This window comes from Lagenorhynchus albirostris, chromosome 20 (assembly GCF_949774975.1).
Source record: "Lagenorhynchus albirostris chromosome 20, mLagAlb1.1, whole genome shotgun sequence".
Taxonomy (NCBI): domain Eukaryota; kingdom Metazoa; phylum Chordata; class Mammalia; order Artiodactyla; family Delphinidae; genus Lagenorhynchus; species Lagenorhynchus albirostris.
The window spans coordinates 14,357,769-14,385,473 of NC_083114.1; the positions used below are offsets into that span (position 1 = coordinate 14,357,769).

The window sequence follows — 27,705 nt, forward strand, 5'->3', positions numbered from 1 at the left end:
TTTAATGCCATTGAGCTGTACACTTAAAATGGTTAAAAATGATAAATTTTATATTAGGTGTATTTTAACACAACATTTTTTGGAAAAAAAAAAACAAAACCAGAGAGATAATGTACATAGCCTAACTCTGTTTTCCACATTTGGTGGTAATTGTAATACAATTTCTTTTTCAATGAAACAAACTATAAAAGTACACATCAAAAACACCAAGAAAAACACCAGACACTGACCACCACCTCATATCAAGCACTTAGCAAAGCCTGCTGAACTCTGGGGAGCTGGGCTGGCTGCCGAGAATCCCCTTGGACCTGTTAAAATATAGATTCCAGGTTTTGCCCAGATCCACTGGGATTCCACTTCAGTGGGCTCTGGTAACAGGAATCTGTCTTTTTACAGTGTCCCTAAAGAAAATTCTGACTTGCAGTCAGTACTTCATCTCGATTATTCCAAAAGTAGAAGAATGATAGTTTAGTAAGTTCCTCAATTATTCTTTCAGGTTAATCAGCAAACATTTGTCAAGTAGGCAAGACACAAAAGATACTGTGGCAGATGCTAGGAAAACAGAGGGTAAATAATAATGAGTTATGGCTTATTGAGTGCTCACCAGGTACAGAGAGGCGAAATAACTTTTAAAAATCCTCACAACTAGTAGATCTGATGCCAGAGCCTGCACTGTTTACCGCCATAAGCCAGTTCCTACCTTCAGCAGGCCTTGTGAGGTGGGGGAATCCCTGAAATGACCATAATAAGGGGCAGAATGATATACGTGTTAAATTGAGATGCGAAGACAAGTCCTAGGGGAGGAGCCATGTTTGGGACCACAGTTTGGACTCCAGAGATTTTTCACCTTTTCATCAAACAGCGAAAGGACTGTGAAATTCCCTAGCAAATTCTGGAATGGAGTCACAGAGAATCAACCCATCTGTCCATGAGACAGATCCACAGAGGTTTTTTTTTTCCTAACAGAGATCTTTCTTCAAGACGTGGCAGCAAACAAGCTGCGGCCTGGGACCAAGGGAGAAACCTGGCTCTTTCCACTTCTCACTTTCTAAAACCTCTTGATTTTGTAATGTGCTTGGGGTGGGAGTCGGGTCAGGTTGGGAAGTGGTCAGACGTGAAACTGAAGATTCTGGATTTTCCTTCCACGTGGTGCCAGTGATTGACCCGAAGCCTGTGATTCCGGGTACAGGGAGAGGTGTCAGGCAGTTTGGGACCCAAATAGCAAATTCAGGGGCATCTAAAATCAGGAAGATGACCCTGTTTTAGGTGACTAAGCAGATATTATTTCGTCTGAATTAAGGCCACAGAGGTTGAAGGTCATTCCTAACTCAGAAGAAGTTCTTCTGCGCTGGCTTCTCAGAGATTGTGTGTGAACTGCAGCAGAGACACTGTCTTAACCCCACAGTGATCGCATGTCTTCAAAGATGACAGGCTCTGTGGTTCCAAAGAAACAAACTGGTTAAAAAAAGGCAGTGCAAGACTTTTTATTTTGAGGAGACGTGAAATGCTCTTTTTGTGTGTGTGTGCGCGCGCGTGTGTGTCTCAATCCTAAAGATTAGCTATTAGAGAGCTCCTCCAACCTAAAATTTTATTTTGGCTTTCATCAATATTTAGAATTTATCTAGTATATTTTATTGTTCTCTCTCTCTCTCTCTTCCTATTTCCCCATGAGTGACTGCCTTAATTTTTAAATTACCTACCTTAACAAGGCCAAATGCTAAATGTCTACAATGAACCCAATATAAAGGAAGAAAGTCGGAGAGATTTAAGATTTGCATATAAACATTCTAATTGTAAATGTCATTTTTCCATTAATCTGGCAGCTCTTTTAATGTACATGTCAGCACCACGGCTAAGTTGTATTTCTCTCCAAGTAAGTAACCCAGACGAAACACTATTGCTCAAGTCTAATTCTGATATCCTAAATCAATGCTTTTATGGTACATATGAATTTGAAGCATGAGATGAAAAAATAAAATGGTTGTTTCTCTCCTTCTTCCCCCCCAAAACCAAACAAAAACAAGGCAGTCACCCTTGGAGACATTTCATAGGCGAAAAGGAACAAGAAAATAGGTCCAGGGAGATGCTGATTCGGAGCTTATTTAATATGACCGTGGTGGCAAAGACAGTTGAGGGTTCACCAAATATTCCTGCCCCAGACCCCTCCCCAGAGTAGGGCTGTTGCTGGGAACCAGCTGTTCAGTCAGGGGCTACATTTGCCAAGACCCTCGCCTCTAAGAGGGGACGTGTGCCTTGTGTTTGCCAATGGGATATGAGCAGAAGAAATGGGTATCAGTTCTGGGCTAAGAGAGTTAAGAAGCAAGTGTGAGGCTTCCCTGGTGGCGCAGTGGTTGAGAGCCCGCCTGCCGATGCGGGGGACGCGGGTTCGTGCCCCGGTCCGGGAGGATCCCATGTGCCGTGGAGAGGCTGGGTCTGTGGGCCATGGCCGCTGAGCCTGCGCGTCCGGAGCCTGTGCTCCGCAGCGGGAGGGGCCACAGCAGTGAGAGGCCCACGTACCGCAAAAAAAAAAAAAAAAAAAGAAGAAGCAAGTGTGTCTTCACTCTCTGGTTCTCCAGTGCTCCCTGATAACTGAGAACCACAGAGATCTAGAGGAGGGCAGGTCCACAAGAGTGCAGGAGCCTGGTTTCTGAGCAACCATGGGAAGCAAACCTGCCCATCAGGAACATGGGCATATACTACACTTAGCCTGTTAAGCCACTGACACTTTGTTACGGTGGGTAGCACTACTCTGTTACATTCCAAGGCGCTGAGCTTAGGAGCTGGAGGAGGGAGTAAACACTTATTAGTGAGTTAAGACACACACTAGGAAATAAATACATTTTTTTTTCCTTCTATGGGAAACTGTGTAACACAAGGATTATCATCTCAAATGCCTAAAACACTAGGCAGGTACGTAGCGTTAATACTACTATATATTAACACCTAAGCAGTACTTATTATGTGACAGGCGCACTATTCTAAGCACTTATTCTAACTCATTTAGTTCTCACAGATTTGTGAGGTAAACGGTTATAATCCCCATTTAGCAGATGCAGAAACTGAGGCCCACAGAGGTTAAGTAATTTGCCTAAGGTCACATAACTAGTAAGTGGCAGAGGCAGGATGCAAGGCCAGGCAGCTCTGTTCGCCACAATACACACACACCTCTCACAATGTGAGTGAATAAAGGGGCCAGATGAAGCTGAAGCAATCAGCGAAATCATGTCCAATCTCAAGGGGTCAGCTACTCGGCGCTACCCGTAATCTCCACATGTATTGTAGACCTTCCCATCTTTCAAGAAAACTCAGAAATCCAGATTTTATGTAAAAATCTCCCAATTTTAAATGGTTTCAATTTTGGTTTAACCCCCTGAAGCCCAGACAAAGCACGTAGCATGTAGCCCGGGGCCAGACACTTGCCATCCCTGCTTTCAGAGCAGCTGTCTCCAAGGATCACACCACCTTCTGCTGGTCCAGAGGCCCTGGGGAATTCTGGGTCTGGTAGCCAGGAGAAGACTCAACTCTGCAAACAACAGCTCTTCAGGCCCACTGATATGAATAATTAATTTCTGTTTTCTCACTGCCAGCCCACAAAGGTTACCAACAAGCCCGGCATTCAGGAAGAATGCCATGTCCTCCTGAGACAATGAGGACAGGCATGGGAGATCCTGGGGGCGCACAGGGAGCCCCATAATGAAGTCCAGCGTGGTGGCCTGTGCTCAAAGGGAGCCTGTGGATGTAGGCACAGGCCTGTGTTGCACGCTCCCTGCCTGGCTGCTTCAGTGGGGCCATCAGAGTGTCCACAAGGCTCATTAGAGATGTGACACTCAGTGGCTTTCTCTGCTGACTGTCAGCGGGAGAGGACTCTGAATTCCTCAAGATGCTTTAAAATAAAACAAAAAGGCGCAATTATGCAGCCAAACCGAAGGCAAGGCAGCTGCATACAAAGCAGGGCTTTCTTCCTAAAAGGACCACAACCTCAGCTAGACAATGGTGAGACCTCACCTTCCTCCCCAGGGTTCCCGCCGTGAGGCATCCGTAATTGGACGCTCCACTGCTTCAGCTCCTGGATTATTCAAACTGCAGGATTTCCAGAAGCCTCGGGTTTCAATTAAGGATATGACCAGGCAACAAGATGAGCAAGATACCGTTTTTTTCACCCTTATTGTCTATTTCAGCAATGCAAATGGCCAACAACAGTAATGTTTGTGATGATAATAAAATTAGTCAACACGCTCTGTTTACTAAGTGTCAGGTGCTGAGTGCTTTATATATCAAGTTATTTAATCTTCACACACACTTAATTAGGTATTGATATCATATTATTATCACTCAGTCTAAGATAAGGAAACTGAGGCACAAAAAATTTAAGCTAGCTTAAAGTCACATAGCAGTTACGTGGCAGCGCTGGGATTCAAACCCAAGCAATGTGGTCCTAGACGGTATGCTCTTGAGCACCATACCGGCGGCTGTCTGCATTTATACAGAGCTTATCGTATGCCAGGCCCTGTGCTACATATTTTCTGTCCATTATTTCATTTAGTCTTTACAACATCAGGTGAGATATAATCATCTCCGTTGTACAGAAAAGGAAATAGGTTTATAGAAAAGTGAAGTAACTTGGTTAAGGGCACAAAATAACAAGCAGCCAGCAGCCTGGATCCAAACCAGGTTCCTCTGATTCAAAGCCAAGCTCTTAACCATTACTTGGTACAGAGTCCCAGCTCATCCAGTTTACTGGTATTTATAAAAGTAGGCCTGGAAAATCATCTAGTCCAATCACCTTATTTTAGAGATGAGGAGCTGTAGCCTGGAGAAATTAAGAGTTAGTGGTGAGATGGAGTAGAGTAACTTTGGCCCCAGAAAGAGCTGGGCTCTATTCCTAGCCCTGCTTTTTTCTTTTTTTTTTTTGCGGTACGCGGGCCTCTCACTGTTGTGGCCTCTCCCGTTGCGGAGCACAGGCTCCGGACGCGCAGGCTCAGCGGCCATGGCTCACGGGCCCAGCCGCTCCGCGGCATGTGGGATCTTCCCGGACCGGGGCACGAACCCGTGTCCCCTGCATCGGCAGGCAGACTCTCAACCACTGCGCCACCAGGGAAGCCTCCTGTTCTTTATTAGCTAAGTGACTCGTTTCTAGACTTATTATTACTATAGAATAAGAATAATAATACTTGGTCTTATGGGACTATACTGATTAAAGTACGTGTGTAATATATACTTGTACTAAACACTCGGCATGGCAAAACCATATCATTATAGTCAGGTATCCCCAAATCACAGATTGATAGTTTCAAACTTTTGTTTACAAGTGTGTTCTTTATGATTTGAAATAACAGTGTAAGTGGTGAGTAGGCTGTGAGGAAGCCCCCCCACCCCCAATCTAATCAACAAAGACCTTGGAAAATTGCATTGTACTTCTGCAACTTTTCTAAGTGTCATGTTCATTCCACGTGTGCAAAATCCCTGAGGAAATCACATTTCTCAGAGATCTGGGCAATCAGACATTTAGGCATTCCATCATCACAAATGAAGTTAATATCCTACCATCATAAATGGATGTTGAATTTTGTCAAAAGCTTTTTCTGCATCTACTGAGACGATCATATAATTTTTATTTTTTAATTTGTTAATGTGGTGCATCATATTGACTGATTTGCAGGGATGAAACCATCCTTGTATCCCTGGGATAAATCCCACTTGATCATGGTGTATGATTCTTTTAATATACTGTTGAATTCAGTTTGTTAATATTTTGTTGAGGATTTTTGCATCTACGTTCAGCAGTGATACTGGCCTGTAATTTTCTTTTTCTTGTGGTATCTTTGTCTGGTTTCAGTATCAGGGTGATGCTGGCCTTGTAGAATGCGTTCAGAAGTGTTACTTCCTCTTCAATGTTTTTGAATAGTTTGATAAGGATAGATGTCAATTCTTTAAATGTTTGGTAGAATTCAGCTGTGAAATCTTCTGGTTCTGGACTTTTGTTTGTTGCGAGTTGTTGTTGTTTTTACTGATTCAATTTCTTTACAGGTAATGGTCTGTTCATATTTTGTATTTCTTCCTGATTCAGTCATGGGAGATTGTACATTTCTAGGAATTCATCCATTTCTTCTAGGTTTTCCATTTTATTGGCACATAATTGTTCACAGTAATCTCTTACGATCCTTTGTATTCCTGTGGTGCTGGTTGTAACTTCTCTTTCTTCATTTCTGATTTTATTTATTTGGGTCCTCTCTCTTTTTTCTTTGATGAGTCTGGCAAAAGGTTTATTAATTTTGTTTATCTCTTCAAAGAATCAGCTCTTAGTTTCATTGATCTTTCCTATTTTTTTAAATTCTCGATTTCATTTATTTCTGTTCTGATCTTTATTATTTCTTTCCTTCTACTAACTTTGCGTTTTGTTTGTTCTTCTTTTCCTAGTTCCTTTAAGTGTAAGGTTAGGTTGTTTATTTGCATAAATACTAGGATAAAATATTATCCTAAGGCGTGTGTTGTTGGGTTTTTTTTAGTTAATTAATTAATTTATTTTTTGGCTGTGTTGGGTCTTCGTTTCTGTGCGAGGGCTTTCTCTAGTTGTGGGAAGTGGGGGCCACTCTTCATCACGGTGCACGGGCTTCTCACTATCGCGGCCTCTCTTGTTGCGGAGCACAGGCTCCAGACGCACAGGCTCAGTAGTTGTGGCTCACGGGCCTAGTTGCTCCGTGGCATGTGGGATCTTCCCAGACCAGGGCTCGAACCCACGTCCCCTACATTGGCAGGCAGATTCTCAACCACTGCGCCACCAGGGAAGCCCCTAAAGTGTGTTTTATTCTGTCAATCAAATAAACAAAGTTGCATAGGTATAATCTATTCTTTATGGTAAAAAACAGTCTCATACCTTGAGACTGAAACAGACTTCCTTAGGGGAAGATATTCCATATATGTCTTCGTGTTTGCTGTTAGAGAGAGAGCATTCCAATATGGCCTAAGACAAGGAAGGACATCAAAAGCCTGTGCTGGACCTCTCTGGAGTCTGTTGATACATATATTTTTTCTTGCTTTTGTTCTGTATCCTCTGTAAAAAAAAAAAACTTAGCCATGAGTACAATCTGCTATTGGGTCTTATAAATCCCTCCAGCAAATCACTGAATGAAACAATGGTGAAACCGTTTAGCCATTTCTAACATTGTTTTTCACATTTTTGAGACCTACCCTCTCATATACACGTACAAACAGCTATGGTTACCACTTGGCCTTAGTGAGAAGGGAACTTAGAGGTTTTCAGGAAATTACTTTGAGTTTTGAGGCTCAGAGAGCCATTCTTCTGTATGAAAATAAGTCAGGTGTTTGTGTCAGTCAAGATAAATGAGGTAATGCTGCAGTAACTAACAGCACCAAACATTTCAGTGGCTTCAAATAACAATGGTTTATTTCTCACTCTAGGACATGTCCACTGCAGGTTGAATAGGAGCTCTGCTCTGTATTGCCCTCCCCCTAGGACCCAGGCTGACAAAATTGCCACCATTTGGAACAGTATACGTTGCAATAGCAAAGGGAAAAAAGTGCTCTGAAGGGTCTCATACCAGCATGAAATGCTCTGGTCTGGAAGTTGCACAATCACTTCCATTCAAATTCATTGGTTAGAACTAGGCAAATAGTCCTACTCAATTTCAAGGGAACCAGGAATATAATCCTACCTACCATGTTCCTGGACAGCAAAGGGGAACCAAAATGCTTAGTTTATGGTCCTAATGACTAGCACAGTTCTCCATTAGTTGGGGAGGGCCTAGTTGAGCAGGTTTGAATATCGGCCTTTCTGTGCATTGACCACCTTCAGGAAACAGCACACTCCTCTCAGGAAGAGGGGCACAAAATGGCAAATTCTCAACTGGTGGGCAGGTGGATTGTGGTAGTAAGGCAGAAGGGCAGACATCAAAATCTCCTTGGGGCATGTAATGTTTGAAAATAGCTTCAGGAAGAAAAAGCCAGCACATCCCTTGAGAATCACAGCTCTAGAATACATCTTATCCTACTGGTCCAAAAATAAAGAGGAGAAGGGAGAAGAAGAGATGAAGATAAAGGTAAAGAATAAGAAGAGGAAGGGGAAGAGAAAATGAAAAAGGTTTTAAATGCTTAAAGACCCCAAGAGTCTGCCCAGATAGTCCCAATCCCACAAAATTCTTACTTGAAAATGTACAATCTTTCTTTTATTGTTCAATAAACACCATATGCCAGCATGGTGTTAGGGGCAGGGATACTAGAATTTTTTAAAATGGTCATCCTCTAACACACACAATTTAGGGGCTTGGAATCCAGTGGGGAAAACAGAGAGACAAACCATTTTAAATCATTTTATAATTGCTCAAATGAATGCGCAAGTTCAGGGGAGGATTGTGGAGCCAACACTGGGCTGGTTTTCCAAAAGCCATTCACAGTCCCCTTCTCCCTTAACACTCTTTACTATAGAGGCTGAAGAGTGTAAATTCCTGATTGCCCAGCCCTCTTTGCAGCTAAGGGCAATATGACCCAGTGTTGGCCAATAGCATGGAAGTAGCAGTTGCTAGATAGGACTTGGGGGAAAGTCTTTTAAAGGGACAGTCAGCCAGTATGACCACTGCAGTCTAATCTCATTAGATTTAGGGGCTAGAGCAATCGCTTTGTCTTTAATGTGGAAGATAACTGGGGCTGGAGGAGAAAGGCTAAGGGCAGAACAATAAGTTATAGCAGTGATTTACATTAGAGGTAATGGAATAAACCTCTGGGTATTCATCAACCTTTATTGAGCATCTCCCATTATGTCAGGCACTACCACATTCTGGGGCTACAGAGACAAACAAGATACAGGTCAGAATAAGGGTGCCTCTCACCATATCAATCACAACCCCAGGGCAGGAATGAGGGGTGCTCATGGAACCTCAAGTTTGGGATATTCTGCCCCCTGCCCAAAGTTCAGGAAACACAAATGGGGTAGGATGGGGCCCAGAGAAATTAAAGCCAGCCCCATTCTGCAGCAATTCAAGGGGCACCAGGACTGTTGCAGTAATGGGAAGAAAGCGACTTAAGAGGCGATGCTCTTTTTATGTATACATCTCACTCAAACAAGCCCTGATGTTCCTCCAAATCCAGTCTAGTTATTTTAAATCACTGCATGTGGCAAATTAGAAAAGGAAATGGCAAAGTTGTAGGAGAAGTCTAGGCTCGAAACAGTCCTACCTGACCTGATGAAAATGGTCTGGAATTGGAGAGTGACAATGACTGCACAACTTTGTGAATATAGTAAAAACCATGCCTATCCATTTTAAACAGGTGAATTTTATGGTATGTGAATTATCTCTCAATAAAATTAATTAATTATTTTAATGGGAGAAAGAATAATTCCACCACTTAGCCCTAAGCAAACTTGGGCTTGTTAGTTAACAGGTCAGAGCCTCAGTTTCCTCATCTGCAAAATGAGAATAGTATTACTTTCTTTACAGTAAGAACAGAACAGTAGACTGTTCTGAATATTAAATGTGACCATGTAGGTTAAGCATGTAACACAGTGCCTTGCAGGTTGTAGAAGCAAAATATCTTCTAGTTCCTTTCTTCCTAAGTGCCAATAAAAATTTTAAAACAATCATTTTCTCAGCCACAAGATGTGACATACGCTCTAGGCAACCTCCCTTCAGACAGTCTTATCTCAGGCAGACAAGAGCAGGGAACGAATGGGAAGACAGGAACACGGACAGAAGCTGATGCTCACTGCGGAAAGACTGAAGATTTACTCTGCAGCTATGCAGTGCAGAAATAACGGGAGCGATTCATGCAGTGTGAAAACAGCTACACAGACAGAGCAGTGTTAAGGAAAGTCAGGCGGGTGCAGACATTTCTGCTTATCATTCTAGTTTAGTATCCAAACAGAATCCAGTTTTGCAAAATAGCCAAATCCACCCCAACACCTGGACAAGTCCGTGTGGCCACAACACAGCCCTGATGTTTAGAGATGACCCAGGCCCCACTCTCCTTGCTATGGTTCCTCAAAACCAGACTGAACCCAAAACAAACCTTACACAACCAGAATAGTTGGGCACAGTACCACATTAGGGAATTTAAGTCTTCACTGAGCTTCTCTTTTGCGACTATTAGAAAATCAACCAGGTACTTTTCAAGTACCTGCTGTGTGCCCAGCCTTGTGAAAGATACTGTTGTGAGGGAGAAAAAGAAGCATAAGCCCTGATCCCTGCTTTCAAGGAGCCAGCTAACCTCTTAGGTTTGAGAGCAACACTTAACAGTAAACATATAAAAGGCATCGTGCCTTGCACAGAGCAGTGGTTCAGTTGTTATTTGTTCATTGGGTCAATGAATTAATAGATGGCACAATAATAAAACAATTGTGTACATGTGGGGCTCACTCTAAGAACCACAAGATGGGTTGGAGTACTTGGAAAAAGCTTGTGCCAGAGGCTGCTAGTTGCCTACTCAATATCAATTCTTCCATTTTTCCTTGTAACAGAGCCCCTATTTTATTTGAGGTGGCCATATGCCCAGATAAAATACTACATTTCCCAGCCACCCTTGTAGCTAGAGATGGCTAATGAGATCTAAACAGAAATTGTCATGAGAGGCTTCTAGGAAAGTGCCTTAAAAGGCAGACCAACAGCTGCTACTCACTCTTATGTCCTTTCTCCCTTTCTTCTAATTCTTGTCTGAAACATGAATGTGATGGCTGGATTTCCAGCAGCTATTTTGGACCATGAGGCAACCTTGAGACAGAAAAGCAAAAAGAAGCCTGAAGTTTTAGCCACAGCAATCAGAGAAGAAAAAGAAATAAAAGGAATCCAAATTGGAAAAGAAGTAAAGCTGTCACTGTTTGCAGATGACATGATACTATACATAGAGAATCCTAAAGATGCTACCAGAAAACTACTAGAGCTAATCAATGAATCTGGTAAAGTAGCAGGATACAAAATTAATGCACAGAAATCTCTTGCATTCCTATACACTAATAATGAAAAATCTGAAAGTGAAATTAAGAAAACACTCCCATTTACCACTGCAACAAAAAGAATAAAATATCTAGGATTAAACCTACCTAAGGAGACAAAAGACCTGTATGCAGAAAATTATAAGACACTGATGAAAGAAATTAAAGATGATACAAATAGATGGAGAGATATACCATGTTCTTGGATTGGAAGAATCAACATTGTGAAAATGACTCTACTACCCAAAGCAATCTACAGATTCAATGCAAACCCTATCAAACTACCACTGACATTTTTCACAGAACTAGAGCAAAAAATTTCACAATTTGTATGGAAACACAAAAGACCCCGAATAGCCAAAGCAATCTTGAGAACGAAAAACGGAGCTGGAGGAATCAGGCTCCCTGACTTCAGACTATACTACAAAGCTACAGTAATCAAGACAGTATGGTACTGGCACAAAAACAGAAATATAGATCAATGGAACAGGATAGAAAGCCCAGAGATAAACCCACGCACATATGGTCATCTTATCTTTGATAAAGGAGGCAAGAATATACAGTGGAGAAAAGACAGCCTCTTCAACAAGTGGTGCTGGGAAAACTGGACAGCTACATGTAAAAGAATGAAATTAGAACACTCCCTAACACCATACACAAAAATAAACTCAAAATGGATTAAAGATCTAAATGTAAGGCCAGACACCATCAAACTCTCAGAGGAAAACATAGGCAGAGCAATCTATGACATAAATCACAGCAAGATCCTTTTTGACCCACCTCCTAGAGAAATGGAAATAAAATCAAAAGTAAACAAATGGGACCTAATGAAACTTAAAAGCTTTTGCACAGCAAAGGAAACCATAAACAAGACGAAAAGACAACCCTCAGAATGGGAGAAAATATTTGCAAATGAAGCAACTGACAAAGGATTAATCTCCAAAACATACAAGCAACTCATGCAGCTCAATATCAAAAAAACAAACAACTCAATTCAAAAATGGGCAGAAGACCTAAAAAAGACATTTCTCCAAAGAAGATATACAGATGGCCAACAAACACATGAAAGAATGCTCAACATCATTAATCATTAGAGAAATGCAAATCACAATTACAATGAGATATCATCTCACACCGGTCAGAATGGCCATCATCAAAAAATCTACAAACAATAAATGCTGGAGAGGGTGTGGAGAAAAGGGAACCCTCTTGCACTGTTGGTGGGAATGTAAATTGATACAGCCACTATGGAGAACAGTATGGAGGTTCCTTAAAAAACTGAAAATAGAACTACCATACGACCCAGCAATCCCACTACTGGGCATATACCCTGAGAAAACCATAATTCAAAAAGAGTCATGTACCAAAATGTTCATTGCAGCTCTATTTACAATAGCCAGGATATGGAAGCAACCTAAGTGTCCATCAACAGATGAATGGATAAAGAAGATGTGGCACATAAATACAATGGAATATTACTCAGCCATAAAAAGGAACAAAACTGAGTTATTTGTAGTGAGGTGGATGGACCTAGAGACTGTCATACAGAGTGAAGTAAGTCAGAAAGAGAAAAACAAATACCATATGCTAACACATATATATGGAATCTAAAAAAAGAAAAAAGACCAGAAGAACCTAGGGGCAAGACGGGAATAAAGATGCAGACCTACTAGAGAATGGACTTGAGGATACGAGGAGGGGGAAGGGTAAGCGGCGACAAAGTGAGAGAGTGGCATGAACATATATACACTACCAAACGTAAAATAGCTAGTGGGAAGCAGCCACATAGCACAGGGAGATCAGCTCGGTGCTTTGTGACCACCTAGAGGGGTGGGACAGGGAGGGTGGCAGGGAGGGAGATGCAAGAGGGTAGAGATATGGGAACATATGTATATGTATAACTGATTCACTGTTATAAAGCAGAAACTAACACACCATTGTAAAGCAATTATACTCCAATAAAGATGTTAAAAAAAAAAGAAGCCTAAATTCCTGATGATCATAGAGTCACCATCCTCTCCCTGGACTGCTTATCTCTAGTATTCTTTTACATGAGAGATAAGTAAACCTCTATCTTGCTTTTTTGGGTTTTGTCGAATGCAGCAAACCCATATCTTAACCAATACAAGGTTCCACAGAAAAGCCAGGCCTTAAAGGAAGGGTTGGCTTTCCAATTGGGGAAGTGAAGGGGGGAGGGCATCTCAAATGCCAGAAAGAGCACTGGAAAGGACACTGGCAAGAAGGAGCACTGGCCGAAGCCAAGTGGGTAGAGAGTAGGAAATGAGGAGAAGTCAGATGATGGTTTTGCAGGGGAGACAGGGCTTGACTGGGGAAGGACCAGGGACCACAGAGGGCTAAGAAAGCTTGTTTCCCTCTGAAGGATCGAAACATCTCTGGAGCTGGAGCAGGGTAAGAAAGGAAACAAAGAGGCAGATGAAGAGGCTTGGGGACTTTATTCCATGAAGAAATGTGAGTATGAGCTGTGGCCTGGTCCAGCCAGCTGAACGTTTCTGGACTGAAGATAGTAACTCTTAGATAGTAACACCATCTAAGATTTATTAAACACTTATGTGCTCTGCTGTGTGCTATACACCCTGTACACATTATCTCAGTGAAGCTTCTCGACACATCTATGACACAGTCCTATCATTATCACCCCTATTTGGCAGACACAGAACTGGGGCTTAGAGAGAGTCAGTAACTTGTCCAAGGTAAGCCTCACAACCCTGCAAGCTGGGTAACATCCAGCCCGCTTTTCAGATGCAGAAAGTGTTTGAACCATTCTTTCAAAGCTAAGAAAAGGTCTGGGGGACCTCCCTGGTGGTGCAGTGGGTAAGAATCCACCTGCCAATGCAGGGGACATGGGTTCGATCCCTGGTCCAGGAAGATACCACATGAGGCAAAGCAACTAAGCCCGTGCATCACAACTGCTGAGCCTGTACTCTAGAGCCCGCGAGCCACAACTACTGAGCCCGCGTGCTGCAACTACTGAAGCCCGTGCGCCTAGAGCCCGTGCTCCGCAGCAAGAGCAGCCACCGCAATGAGAAGCCTGCGCGCTGCCACGAAGAGTAGCCCCGGCTTGCTGCAACTAGAGAAAGCCTGCGCACAGCAACGAAGACCCAACACAGCCAAAAAAAAAGAAAAAAAAGAAAAGGTATGAAGATCCTGACTTAAAATACAAAGAGGGCTTCCCTGGTGGCGCAGTGGTTAAGAATCTGCCTGCCAATGCAGGGGACACGGGTTGGAGCCCTGGTCTGGGAAGATCCCACATGCCACAAAGCAACTAAGCCCACGCGCCATAACTACTGAGTCTGCACTCTAGAGCCCGCGAGCCACAACTACTGAAGCCCGTGTGCCACAACTGCTGAAGCCTGCACGCCTAGATCCTGTGCTCCGCAACAAGAGAAGCCACCGCAATGAGAAGCCTGCGCACCACAACGAAGAGCAGCCTCTACTCGCCGCAACTAGAGAAAGCCCGCGCGCAGCAACGATGACCCAACACAGCCAAAAATAAATAAATAAACAAAATCTATAAAAAAGAAAACACACAAAGATTCAGAATCAAACACAGGGCCAATTGCTTTGTGAATAGTCTCTTCACCAGAAGAAAAACAGATGAGAAGAATAGAAAAGTTTTCAGGCTTGGTTACATTTACCTCTTGTAGAGGAGGAACACATTGTTAACAAACCCACCCACACCCCCTGGCCGAATGATGTTCACGAGGTGTAGATGTTGCTAAGGTGGGCGGGGGGAGGAGTGGGGGGTACCACGCATTAAAGAACCAAGCAAACAGTGAGGCCATGTCAGCTCTGGCTACAGATGAATCGTAGCCAACCACCAGCTCACGCGTCTCAAGTAGTTTTTTAATATCCCTCCACAACAGGGAATGGGAAAAAAATTACTCCCTCACAGCTAAGGCTAAAAATTCCATACTTTGACTTAAGATATTCAGACACATCCAACGAACACAAGGAATTCTTCCTGGAGCAAAAATCTCATGAGTCACTAATGGGAAGGGGAAAAAAAACCATCAGGTCCCAAATGAACTAGGTAACATGAGTGCCTAGTAGGAAATGCATTTCCCATGAAGATTAAAAAGTCTCCATTGGCAGCCTGGGAGAATCTGATGCCAGGGCCTCCTGAGTAGTAGAGAAATCTGGAATTCTACAGCTGGTCCAGGACAGCCTTACATACTGGAAGTTAAAGAGTGTCAGTTTTGTAAGCCTGACCCAAGTTCCAATGCTGACTCCACCATGAGCTGTTTGACGCTGGGTAAACGTCCTCACCTCTCCCAGCCTCGGCATATTCACCTATAGAGTGGGACAAATAACTTCCACCCACTAAATGAGGCTAAATGAGACAGTCTGCTGCTCCTGTTACTATGATTTTGACAGCAGGGGTCCCCAACCCCCGGGATCTAATGCCTGATGATCTGAGGTAGAGCTGATGTAATAATGATAGAAATAAAGTGCATGATAAAGGTAATGCGCTTGAATCATCCCGAAACGATCTCCCCGCCCTGGTCCTTGGAAAAATTGTCTTCCATGAAAACAGTCCCTGGTGCCAAAAAGGTTGGGGACTGCTGTTTGATAGGACTCACATCTTAAGTTTTCTCTGCTTAAAATTCCAAGAAAGAAAAGGCCATAGGATGCAATGGAAAGAGCCTAGATCTGGCTCCTAGACCCTGCCTTGAGGGTCATAAGCATGTGACCCTGAGGTTACTTTTAGGGCTCCAGGGTCCTCATCTGTCTGGAGAGGGCCAGGAAGATCCTAGATTTGGAAGACCAAATCTAAGATCCTTTCTTCTTCTGTCACTGAGGTTCTAAATGGCAGTCCTTACTTAGTCACTCATTTCAGGATTTAACAAGTTACCTGCTGGAAAGCTGTTTATCTAAAAACCTTTGGTTTCTACCCCGGAAGCAAAAAAGCCAGTGAGAACCTTGAGGGCAGGTCACCGACTTTTGCCATCTTGACCCTTAACACAGACTTGGCACAAAGTAAGACCTGCATAAATCCTTGTCGAGTGGAATGGACAAGTGAATGAATGAAGGATTTCCAAGGGCTGGCAAAAATGACTGCTCATCCTCCACTAAGCAAAGTTTAATGCAAGGAGAAAACGCTACCAATTTAAAATATTAATGATATTGACTTTGTCATCTGAACTACATCAGAATACCAGATGAATAGCTGCTGCCAGTCAAAAGGATGCCTGACTTGGGCTTTAGCTGGACGAGCGCACTTTGGTCCACGTGTGGCAAAGGGGATGCCACAGGCTACAGGAGGGATATGTAAACTCCTGGAAGGACATGTTACCCAACTTCTTTGGCAGGGTTGGCACAGAAGCATGCCAACATGAAAGCAAAAATACCAAGACCTCCACATGTGGGTGTGCAGTTGTGTCTGCCCAAGAGCTCCCAGCTGAGGAGGGAAGATCTAAAATCCAGCAGGTGGTCTGCTCACCTGTGAGGCCAAGTCCACGCAGAAGTCCCATGGGCAGGTGGCAGCCCTCACGGTTCACCTCAACAGCAGATGAACTGGGGTCTTCTGGGGACTTTAGTGATAAAGAAAATAATACTAATGCATACACATCACACATATGCACTTAATGGTCACTGTGTGAAAAAAGTAAACTCTTTAAGTATTTTATTTTAGGTAATTTTCATAACTACCCTGGGAAGTAGGTGCTATTGTTTGAGGCAGTATAGTTTGCTGTTTAAAAGCACGGACTTGGGAGTCAGACTGCCTAGATTCAAATCCCAAGTGCCACTTACAAGCTGGGTAACCTTGGGCAGGGTTATTTAAGCTCTCTGAGTCTCATGCTTAACATATGTAAAATGGAAATAATAATAGTGCCTGTCTTATGAAGCTGTTGTGTGGTATAAATGAGTTAATATGTGTAAAATGCTTAGAACAGGAGTGGGCACAAAGTAAGCCCCCAGGAAGATTAGCTACTTTTGTTATTTCCGTTAATAGAGACTGAGGTGCAGAAAGGCCGGTGGCTTGTCCATGGCCTCACACCTGCTGCGGGGCAGAGCCTGGGCACACACACAAGTCTGTCTTCAAAGCACACATGACCCAACACGGCTGATTCTAGCTCTGCGACCCCCACCCCACCCCATTCACATTACCACCCGCATCCATGCCAACGTGGCCTAGTCTTTCTTGGTACCAACCAAGGCTGCAAGGTGCTAAAGGGAAGATACTAAAAGAACTGGCATGCTAACTGACTTAAACCCTGATTTGCCTACTACATGTAGAACAAACCCAAGTGTGTCCTGGTATGGGGATCTGTCCCTTAGCTAAGAGAAAACGGGCCTTTTCCAAGGAGGGGAGAACCTCTGCCTTTGGGCCTTTTTATGGAAGGCCTCACATGCTCTCCTCCAAATGCTGAGAGGAAGGCAAAGCCTGAATTGTGCAATAAAACCCCATCAGGTGAGGTTCTCTGAGTAGAGATAATGGGCCTGATTGCTGGTGGAGAGGGAGAAACAATTTGAGGGCCAATCCGGCAAGAGAGCCTCATGAGCCAAGATTACCACTCTGCCCTGGGTCCTGCCCTGCTCCTGGAAGGTTCTAGAAAGAGCCAGAGCCTTGCTAGAAAAAACACGTGCATCATAGAAAACCAAACCATCTGTTGTGGTACATATATACAATGGAATCTTAGCCATAAAAGGGAATGAAATGGGGTCATTTGCAGAGATGTGGATGAACCTAGAGACTGTCATACAGAAGGAAGTAAGTCATAAAGAGAAAAACACATATCATATATTAACTCATATATGTGGAATCTAGAAAAATGGTACAGATGAACTTGTTTGCAAGGCAGAAATAGAGACACAGAGATAGAGAACAAACATATGGACAACAAGGGGGGGTGGGATGAATTGGGAGATTGGATTTAACATACATACACTAATATGTATAAAATAGATAACGAATGAGAACTCCACTTCGCTGTACAGTAGAAACGAACACAACATTGTAAAACAACTATACCCCAATAAAAAAAGCGAAGAAAAGAAAACTGAACCATCTGTGATCCAGAATGATCTGGGAGTGGGAAGCTTTGAAGCATTAACTCAAAGAAAATGACCCACAGTTGTAGTTAGTTAATACTATGGGTGCCTACTATGTGCCAGGGCCTGTTCAAAGTCCTTTAGAAATAATATCCCATTTACTCTTCATATCAATGGTATGATGTAACCTGTATTTATCAGTCCCATTTTGCAGATGAGAAAACTGAAACACAGAAAATTCAAATAACTTCTCCCAAGGTCACACAAGCAGTCTGGCTTCAGAGCCCACGGTCTTTATCAGCATTTTCCAACCTTTTGGCCCAACCCACGGCATGAAATACATTCTACAGCAGGACCCAGTATACACTCACACAGTTATATAGAACTGAAACAAAGTTTTAAAACAGAATATTACTCACCATTACCATGTGCAATGCACTCTGGTGTTTTCTATTCTATTCCATTAAAAAATATATATCATTCAACAATATTTATGGAACACCTATTACGTGTTAGACACCGTTCTAGGCTTTGGGGCTAAGTCAGTGGATGAAAGAGATAAAAATCCTTGCCCTCTTGGAGCTTGCATTTTACCAGAGAGAGAGAGTGAATAAGATCCACATGCAAAATCGTAGCATCTGAGGTGGTAATTTGGTGAGTGCTGTGGAGAAAAGTAAAGCAGGGAAGGCCAAGGTGGCCAGAGAAGGCCTCATGATGTGTTCACTCCCCACTATGCTGATTTCAGTGGGCTGTCACTCACAGCGGGAAAACCCTGGCCCCTAATCTCTCCACTCCAGTGCCTCCTGTATGTCTGGAGGCTCTTCCTCCTAGACTGTGCACACTTGTATGTGACTACATGCACATGTGTATACATGTATAGGCATGCATGGATGTGCTACATGCATGTATGCATACACATGTCCACCCCATTCGCTTCCTCACTGGGGACGTTTGGGAGACAGGAGGCAGGGCTCCCACATGCAGCTTTCCAGGGGCTCCCTACACAAGCCTGCCCTGCAGAGGGGGTCCTGGAATGGGGCCTAAAAAACAGCCCAGGCACTGTCAGCCAATGCCACAAGCGCCAGACATATGCCCCAGCTGGAGTCTTAAGTCAGAGGAAGGAAAATCTTTTTATCACTGGTCCACCCAGAGGGAGCACCTCTTGTAAACTGTTAGGCCAGAGGGAATGCTAGTTCCTAATGTGAATCAAGGTGCTCTATGTGCTAGAGTGCCCTTAAGAATAGAGGAGACAGAGCACAGAAATAAAAATCACTCCCCGGGGAAAATCCAGTGCATCGAGCACACCTGGCAGGGTGATTGAAGTGGGTCTCGGGGGGAGACGGGATTGGGGCCAGCTCTAAAGCAACTCTGGGGGACTTCCCTGGTGGCACAGTGGTTAAGAATCCGCCTGCCAATGCAGGGGACACAGGTTCGAGCCCTGGTCCAGGAAGATCCCACATGCTGCGGAGCAACTAAGCCCGTGTGCCACAGCTACTGAGCCTGCGCTCTAGAGCCCGCGAGCCACAACGGCTGAAGCCCGCACACCTAGAGCCGTTCTCCGCAACAAGAGAAGCCACTGCAATGAGAAGCCCACACACTACAAGGAAGAGTAGCCCCTGCTCACCACAACTAGAGAAAGCCCACGTACAGCAACAAAGACCCAATGCGACCAAAAATAAATGAATGAATGAATAAATTAAAAAAATAATAAAGCAGCTCTGGGCCACTTGGGTAACCTCCACTGAGCACATTTGAAACTTGGCACTAGAGTGAAATCTTCAGACTCCAAGTTAAAGGGGCACATAAAAATGTTACTAGCATGGGCAGCAAAAGCATTACCTATGGGAAAAGCAGTCAGTCTCTGCTAATGAGTAAGTGTAATTGATCACAACAGATGACTTGATGGCCATTCCAAATGGCTTTTAGCAAAGTGGACAGTTTTTTTCATTCAAATGCAAGCTCACCTAGATAAGATCTAATAATGGAGATTTTGGAAGAATCCCAGCATCAGTGATTTCTTTTTTTTCCTCTTTCCCTGAGCAGGAAGGCATCTTAAGTTCCTGGTCACAGCTTGACCCAATCAGATGACAATTTATGCTTTCCCTATGGCTGAAGAGACCGTGACAGTCCCTGGGGCAGCAAAGCATCAGTCACAGGACAGCCCACATCCTTATCTGTCCTTTCCTCCTTAGCCCTTTTCCCACTCCCGACCTATGGGGAGCTGGGTAGCTGGAAGACACATTCAATTCAATGCAATCGGGCTTCCCTGGTGGTACAGTGGTTAAGAATCTGCTTGCCAATGCAGGGGACACAGGTTCGAGCCCTGGTCCGGGAAGATCCCACATGCTGCAGAGCAACTAAGCCCATGCGCCACAACTACTGAAGCCTGCGCATCTAGAGCCTGTGCTCCCCAACAAGAGAAGCCACTGCAATGAGAAGCCAGCACACCACAACGAAGAGTAGCCCCCGCTCGCCACAACTAAAAAGAAAGCCTGCGCGCAGCAACGAAGACACAACACAGCCAAAAATAAATAAATTAAATAAAATTAAAATTCAATGTAATCATCCACTTATTCAGTAAGTATTTATTGAGCACTTACTGTATGCAAGGCACTGTGCTGACCACCGAAAGGGGATTCCACCACAACACGGCTAAGACCGGGTCCTGTCCTCAGAAGAGAGGGCAGATGTGAGGAGAAGCAAGAAAATGACAGGAGTGCCGAGTGGAGGTCCCAGCTCACTCCAACAAGCACTTAATCCTTCTGGGCTTCAGTTTCCTCCTTTATCAAATGAAGGCACTGCACTAGACATGATCTCTGGGCACTAGGCCAGCTCAAAAACTCTATGATTCCAAGCCCTCCCCTTCCCACTCAGGCTCCTAGGCGCCTAGGAAGCTGACAGATCAGGTGGTGCCTCTTAGGAAGGGGACAGTCAGCAAAGGAAGCGGGTGGTGAGGATTATTATGTACCTTTCCCACAGTGAGGGGTTCTTTCATTTTGGCCAGAACACAAGGTACAGGCTGGAGAAGATGAGCGATAAGTTCAGAACATTAAGTGGAAGATTCAGACTTCCACATCAAGGAATCTGGAGGAAATGGGAACCACTGAAGTTAGTGCAGAGAAGCATACTATCAGTGTGGGTGGTGCAAGGGAATCTCACCGACTTGCAGAGGATGAGTTGGGGTGGGGGGCGGGGAGGGCGGTGATGTTGCAATACAGAAGAAAGGCTGAGGTCTGAAGTGAAAGATTCCTCCCTTGGTCTGGTCGAGCGCATGCATCATCCCCTCATTCCCTACCATCGCCATAATGCTTATTTTCTTAAACTTGCCCAAGCCGAAATCACTTTGCACCCTCTTTTTTTTTTTTAAGTTCCACAAGTGCCTTCAAGGTAAATAGGTAAATTTTATCTCCCTTCTGCCCCGGCGCCTGAGGTTAAACAGAACCAGCGAGGTGTGCCAGGGAGGGGTGGGGAAGCGGCCAGCAGGCGAGGCCCAGGATACAAGAGACGGGGATCTAGAGGGGTGCGCCTACCTGCAAAGGAGCCATCCTCGTGGTCGGAGCTGTTGTGGCTGCAGTCACTGCCCCTGTCGGGCGAGCTGTGACTGGGCGAGTCCCGCTCGGGCAGCCCCAGGAACCTCTTGCGCCGCCACGGGGGGAGGGGCTCGCGAGCCCTACGCTGAAGGAGCTCCTCTGCCGCCGGGGGCGAGCCCCGCCCGTCCTTGACCTCTGCCTCTAACTGCTCCAAGTCGCGGCTCCCGCGAGGCTGCCGCCGGCTCCCGAGGATCAGGTGCATCCAGCGATGGGAACTGTACACCCGCGCTGGCTTTTCCGCCTCATCGCAGGTCCCGGGCCGGCAAGGGGTCACGAGCAACTGGCTGGGGGTGAGTTTCTCGTTCAAATCCACCATCTCGAAGTCGTGGTCACTGCTGTCGCCCCCATCGTCCGCGCCCGAGGCGTCCGGCTCGTCATCCTCCGAGCCCCGCCCCGCGCGGGTCCGGGCGGACCGCTCCTCTCCCGGGGCGCTGGGAACTGTGCCATCGTGGCCGGGGGGCGCGCAGTCCTCCCGCGGCCTTAAGAGGAGGCGAGGCTGCAGTAGCTGCTGGTGGATGGCGGCGGTCAAGCTGAGAACAGCGCCCGCAGCCCCCGCCGCCCTGGGCCAGGTGGGAAGGTCCTGGCACAGGTAGGGGGGACTCTCGGCCTTCGCGGCCACCTCCGTGGAGGGGAGCGACGGGCCCGGGGGGTCTCCGCCGCCGCCCGCTGCGCCCTCCTCCTCCTCGAGCGGCGCCGGCTCCCCCTCCGGCCCGGCCGGCTCCTCAGCCGAGGCCCCCCTGCTGTCCCCGTCTCCGCCCTCCAGGCGCCCGCAGCCGAGGTCCCGCTTCTCCAGGGCCGCCTGCAGGTAGCCGACTTTGAACTTTTCCTCAGCCAGCACCTGTTGCAGCCACTTCAGGTTGAGTTTGCTGCGCTCCAGCTCGCGCTCCATGTCCGGCACCGAGTCCAGCCGCATGACAGGCGCCTCCTCCCCAGGGAACTCGGCCTGCCAGTGGCGCTCAAAGTCCTGGGGGTCCCACATGCCGGGAGCCCCTTCGGGCCTCCGGGGCCCAGCTCCTCCGCGCGCAGCGGGTTGGTGTCGCGCTCGGCTTTCTCCGCGCTGGCGCAGTGGCCTGCCCTTCCCTTCAGCCCCAGAAGAGAAATAAAGTTTTTCCCCTTCCGCCCTCGTGCCTTTTTTCTTCTTCTTCTTCTTCTTCTGGGTTTCGCCTCCCTGACGTCAGCGGCCACCGGCGGCGGCGGAGGCGGGCGCCTGGGCGCCCAGGGCCCGCCCCGGGCAGGACGCGCTGAGCCGGCGATCTGCAGTCCCCGCGCCTTGCCCTGCGCCCCGCGGGCTCCGGTGTCTGGAGAGCCGCGGCGGGGGCGGAGCCTCGCGGGCGAGCTCTGGGTTGCGCCGGCGGCCGAGAGGCTGCGAGAGGGCCTGGCACGGCGGGCCTGCGGTGCTGCCCACTCCACAGGCGCCGGCGATAGTTGAAGCTGGCCGCCGCCGTAGGCCCGGCTCGCATCTTCCTGGCCTGTCGGGCCGCGCCGCTCCCGTCGCCGCCGGCGCACTGCGCGCCGGCTCCCTGCAGCCGAGCGCGGGGCCGCGCGGCCGGGGAGGCGGGAGCAGCGGGGAGGGAACGCGCAGGGTCGCCCTGGGCCGCAGCCAACCTCCGCTCGCCCGGCCCTCCACAGCCTCGCCTGTCCAGGGTCCGGGCGGCGCCTGGGGCCGAGAAGGAAAAGGTGGGGGAAAGGCGATGTGGCGCGGCGGCGAGGGCAGGTGCTGAAGGGCTGACCGGCGGGGTTGTCCTCCTCTGGGATTTATGGAGCGCCTTGAACTAACTTGTCCAAAATCACGGAGCTGCTTAATCCAAAGCTGGGGATAAACCTGTTTTGTTTTGTTTTGTTTGTTTTTTTGGTTTGTGTGTGTGTTGTTTTTTTTTTGAGACCCTTTAAAGCTTTCTCTCCACTGCTCACTAGAGCTTTTCAGGTGAGAAATAGGCAAGGGTGACAGCTCCAAGTGGCTCTGCTTAGAGGCCCCTGTGACTTCAAAGCTGAGGATCCTCCCATGTGACTTGTTGTGATGGAATCAAACCATGACTGGCAGGGGCCTTAAACACCTGGGCGTCTAAGAGGACCCTCCACTCTGCTTCCTCTTTGTGGCCTCAACAATTCCCCTGGGGAGGAGCTGGTACTGGTGCCTGGCCTGACACTCCGGGTGGGGCGGATGGAGGGCTCCCGCCTCGCCTCCTCTTCACACCTGGCTGCACCACTTTTCTAGGGTCTTCGGTGAGGTCCTACTGTCTGCAGAGAGAGGGCCTGATAAACTGTCTCGCGCTGTCCTCAAGGGGGGACCTTGTCGGTGATTCACATTTTCTTCGTTTTAAGGATGTTGGAAATTGATCCTGTAAGAGACTAAGTGACTTGGCAGCTGGAAATTCTTCCTGGCCACAATGCCCTTTGGGGACTGGAGCTAAACTCAGCGACTCTCTCCAGATCCCTGCCACTAGCCGCTCACTTGAACCATGTGAACAGGCCATCCCTCTCCCACCTTCCAATCCCTTTCAGCCTATCCCTCAAGGCTGGATATTGGAAAGATACCAGAAAGTATTTCTTAACCACAAATGAGATAGTGTCATGCTTCTGTTCAAAACCCTCCGGTGGCAGGGACTTCCCTGGCGGTCCAGTGTTTGGGGCTTCGCCTTCCGATGCAGGGGGTGCGGGTTCGATCCCTGGTGGGGGTGCTGGGATCCCACATGCCTCGCGGCCAAAAAAAAAAAAAACCAAAAACATAGAGCAGAAGCAGTATTGTGGCAAGTTCAATGGAGACGTTAAAGATGGTCCACATCAAAAAACAAAACAAAATCTTCAAACAAGCAAAACCCTCCAGCGGCTCCTCATAACGCACACCTCCAGGATGGAGTCCAGACTCCACTGACAAAGGAGGTCCTCCCACATTTGGTCCCTGCCACCTCTCTGCCTTTCTCCTAGGCTTTAGCCTTACCAACTCCCTGCTGCCTGGGGGACTCCAACCCTCCTTTAAGACCCAGCTCCACCTATGAGAAAACTTTTCCGGCCCCTCTCCCTCCTCTTTGTGTCACACTCCATCGTGTATGTGTCTTTATCTTTGCCCTTGTTCCACTTTATGGCAATAATTAGTGACATCTTTTGTTTCCCTTTCTCATAGCTGCTCTCAAGGTCAGGGATTGTGTCTTTTCCAGTTTTGTATTCTTGCTGCTTCTTGGAGAGTGTGACTGACAGATAGCTGATAATTGTTGAATGAAATGAATGAATGAATGAACAGGCAGATGACCGAATCCTCACCTTGCAGTTCCTGCTTCGCTGCTCCAGTTGTGAATCACTCTGGGCTGGAAGCAGATGTGCTTCCCACAGACACTTCTCAACTCTGGAATTTCCTTCCTTGACGAAGTCTGTGTTTACTCACTTTCCCAATATCCCTTCTTCCTTTTTCTTTCTCTTTTCTTTTCCTTCCTTCCTTCCTTCCTTCCTTCCCTCCTCCCTCCCTTCTTTCCTTCCTTCCTGCTTTTCTTTTTAAATTTGGTGTGCCACTGGTATGACTCATCTCTGTGTTTGTCTTTGTGCTCGATTGCTATGGAGAAATGGATATGTTTTAAAAAACATTAGTTGCATATTCCCCAGCTTGTGTGATTTCTCAGTCCTTCACCTAGTCCCTTAAGCTGCTCTCTCTTCCACCTTTGCTTCATATTTTGAAGAGACTCTCCCTACCTCCCTAGAGGGCACCACCATCTTTGTCTGGGAGGGATTGAGGTGCTCCCAATGCCTACAGCCAGCCAGTGCAGGGGTGTTCCATCAAGCGGAGTCCACAAGCATCTTGGCCTCTGTGAAGATTTCAGAATGGGGGAGAAATGCAGCACAGCAGACATGGATAACCCCAGTCAACAGCGTATTGATTGGAAGATGTTTCCATATGTATATTTAAATGCACAAAGGAAAAAACCCTGTAAGTTACTATGAGCATCCATTTCTGAATTTGTAATTTCCCTGGGAGGATAGTTTCAACTCTGTCCTTTAATTAAAGCAGCAGTATGATTCCCTTTCTGTCCAAGGAAGCTGTTACCAATACCACTAATTTTTTCCACGAGGACCAATATAGCCAGAAATGCCAGCATTCATCATCTGTAAAGAGATCCCAGGAGCAACCTTCATTGTTTCTAGCTGGTCGATAGTTCAGCTTTATTACTTGGCTTTGGGTCATCGTGGGGGCAGGGATAGAGAGGCTGACATTTACTGAGTCCACACTTCTAGTGGCCATGCATCTTTGATCTCACCTAATTTCGACAACAACCCGGTAAAGAAGGTATTATTGTCAAGATAGTGAGAGAGAGAGAGAAATGGAAGATCAAAGAGGTTAGAGGTCACACAGCTAATTTTCTGGAGTCTAAAGCTCAGTAGCTTTGCAAGGGCTTGGCCCAGGTGCATCTGGTCATTAGCATTTATTCATTCAATAAATATTTGTTGAGCACCTATTAAGCTCGAGAGCCTGGCAAATAAAGTTTAAACTTTGTAACCTGGCATATCAGACGCTTCACAATGGATCCTCTGACCCCAGCCTACTTGTCCAACCCCATTTCTTGAATTTCTTCTGCTTGCTGCACCCATTCAGGCCCCCAATCTGAGTCACCCACAGAGAAGATGCCTTTTCTGTTCTGTGCCACCTCCCTTTGGCCCATCTTGGGTTTCTGCGGCAGCTGCAGTGGACAGTTCCCAAGGGCTGCTGGGGTCTCACCTCAAACACCCACCCCTACTACTCTCCACTCTTCTGTCCTAGGGTTTTTCTCAAGCATCCCAGATGAAAGCTTCTATGGGGGGAAGTTATGCCGGGGCATCCCATGGCCAGTGGAAATGGGAGTTGGTTAATAAATGCCGCAGGCTCCTGTCTTTGGAGGGCCTGAGGTATATTCTGCATGGCTGCTCAGTGGTCTCCAAGAGGAATGAGCCCCCACTGTTCACACTGGTAATCAATCCATAATGAGCTCTCTATTGGCTTTCCCTTCTTGTCTGTCTCCCTCTCCCTCACTCCTGCTTCCTGGAATAATCTCCTGACTAAAATACTTGTACCGGGTCCTTGTGTCAGTCCCTGCTTTGCCCCTCTGGTCCCCCCACTAAGACACCCTCCAGCCTCCCCACACCCTCTCTGATAGCCACACAAGGCGCTTCACCGTTCCCCCAATTACTCCCCCATCTCTCTTGTCTTCCTTTGCCATGTTGCTTCCTCCTGTGTGAAAGGATGAGATCCCTTTTCACCTGCCCAAGCCCAGCTCACCTGTGACATTCTATCTGAAGCCTTCCCTTCCCCAGGTCCAGTTAGGCATGCTCGTCTACAGAGGGATCTAACTTAGTCACGCCACATTGTAATTAGTTCCATGGCTCCTTGAGGAAATCCTGGCTCCAGCCAGCTGGTACCTCTTATTCCTCCTACTGCCACAGCCCCTGACACGGTGCCAGAGTCAGTGCCTAGTACGTGTCTGCTAAGGGAATAAATGAATGATGAATGAGTGAGTGGACTCCTTACACCATAACCTCACGCTATCTTAAATCAGGACCACCCTCACCCGAAGGAAAAGTGGGAAGACACCTCTGAGCTCATGCTGTCAGGAACTCTGCTTTTTACAAAATTCCTTTAGATTAACAAGCAGCCTCTATGGAAATATAAAATGTGACTATCAGTCATTCGCACTTCAGTGTGAACTGCTTCTCCCTTGCTTTTTCCAGTTATCTGAGGTTCGTATTAGAGGGCTGGGAGTTTGGACTAGGAAGGAGAATGGAAGCAGAGTGCAGCCGGAAGGAGAAGGGTAACCTGGGGAGGACTGGGCTAGGATGAGGCCTGCATCTTTGAGTGCTAAAGGTGTGAACACAGAAAAAAGGCCCCTCTTTTGGGGGACCCTCTCTACCAGGCTTGCTTCCTCTAATGCAGGAGTTCTCCTGAGTACAAATTAGAATAACCTGGGGGAGCAAGTAAGACTATTCAGGCTTGGACTTGCTTCAACGCCAATTCATCCAGAATCTCAGGAATGGGACCCCACATCGGTATTTTCTTTTCTTTTCTTTACCTTTATTGAGGTATAATACAATAGATTCATTTGTTTTAAGTATGCAGTTTGATGAATTTTGGTCATTGCAAACCATGATGTGTGTAATCTCCACATTAAACAACATACAGAATAGCTCCATCACCCTCAAGAGTTC

At 46.4% G+C, this 27,705-nt stretch overlaps 1 protein-coding gene across 1 annotated transcript in view; it reads right to left on the reverse strand.

Moving 5' to 3' along the window:
- Positions 1-22,642, reverse strand: part of ABR (ABR activator of RhoGEF and GTPase) — a 178,345-nt gene extending 155,703 nt beyond the window's left edge. Inside the window, exon 1 of the mRNA XM_060134493.1 lies at positions 21,484-22,642. Within this exon, the coding sequence (XP_059990476.1) occupies positions 21,484-22,522 (1,039 nt within the window). The 5' untranslated portion in view covers positions 22,523-22,642. The remainder of the gene's footprint in view (positions 1-21,483) is intronic.
- Positions 22,643-27,705: the final 5,063 nt, after the last annotated feature.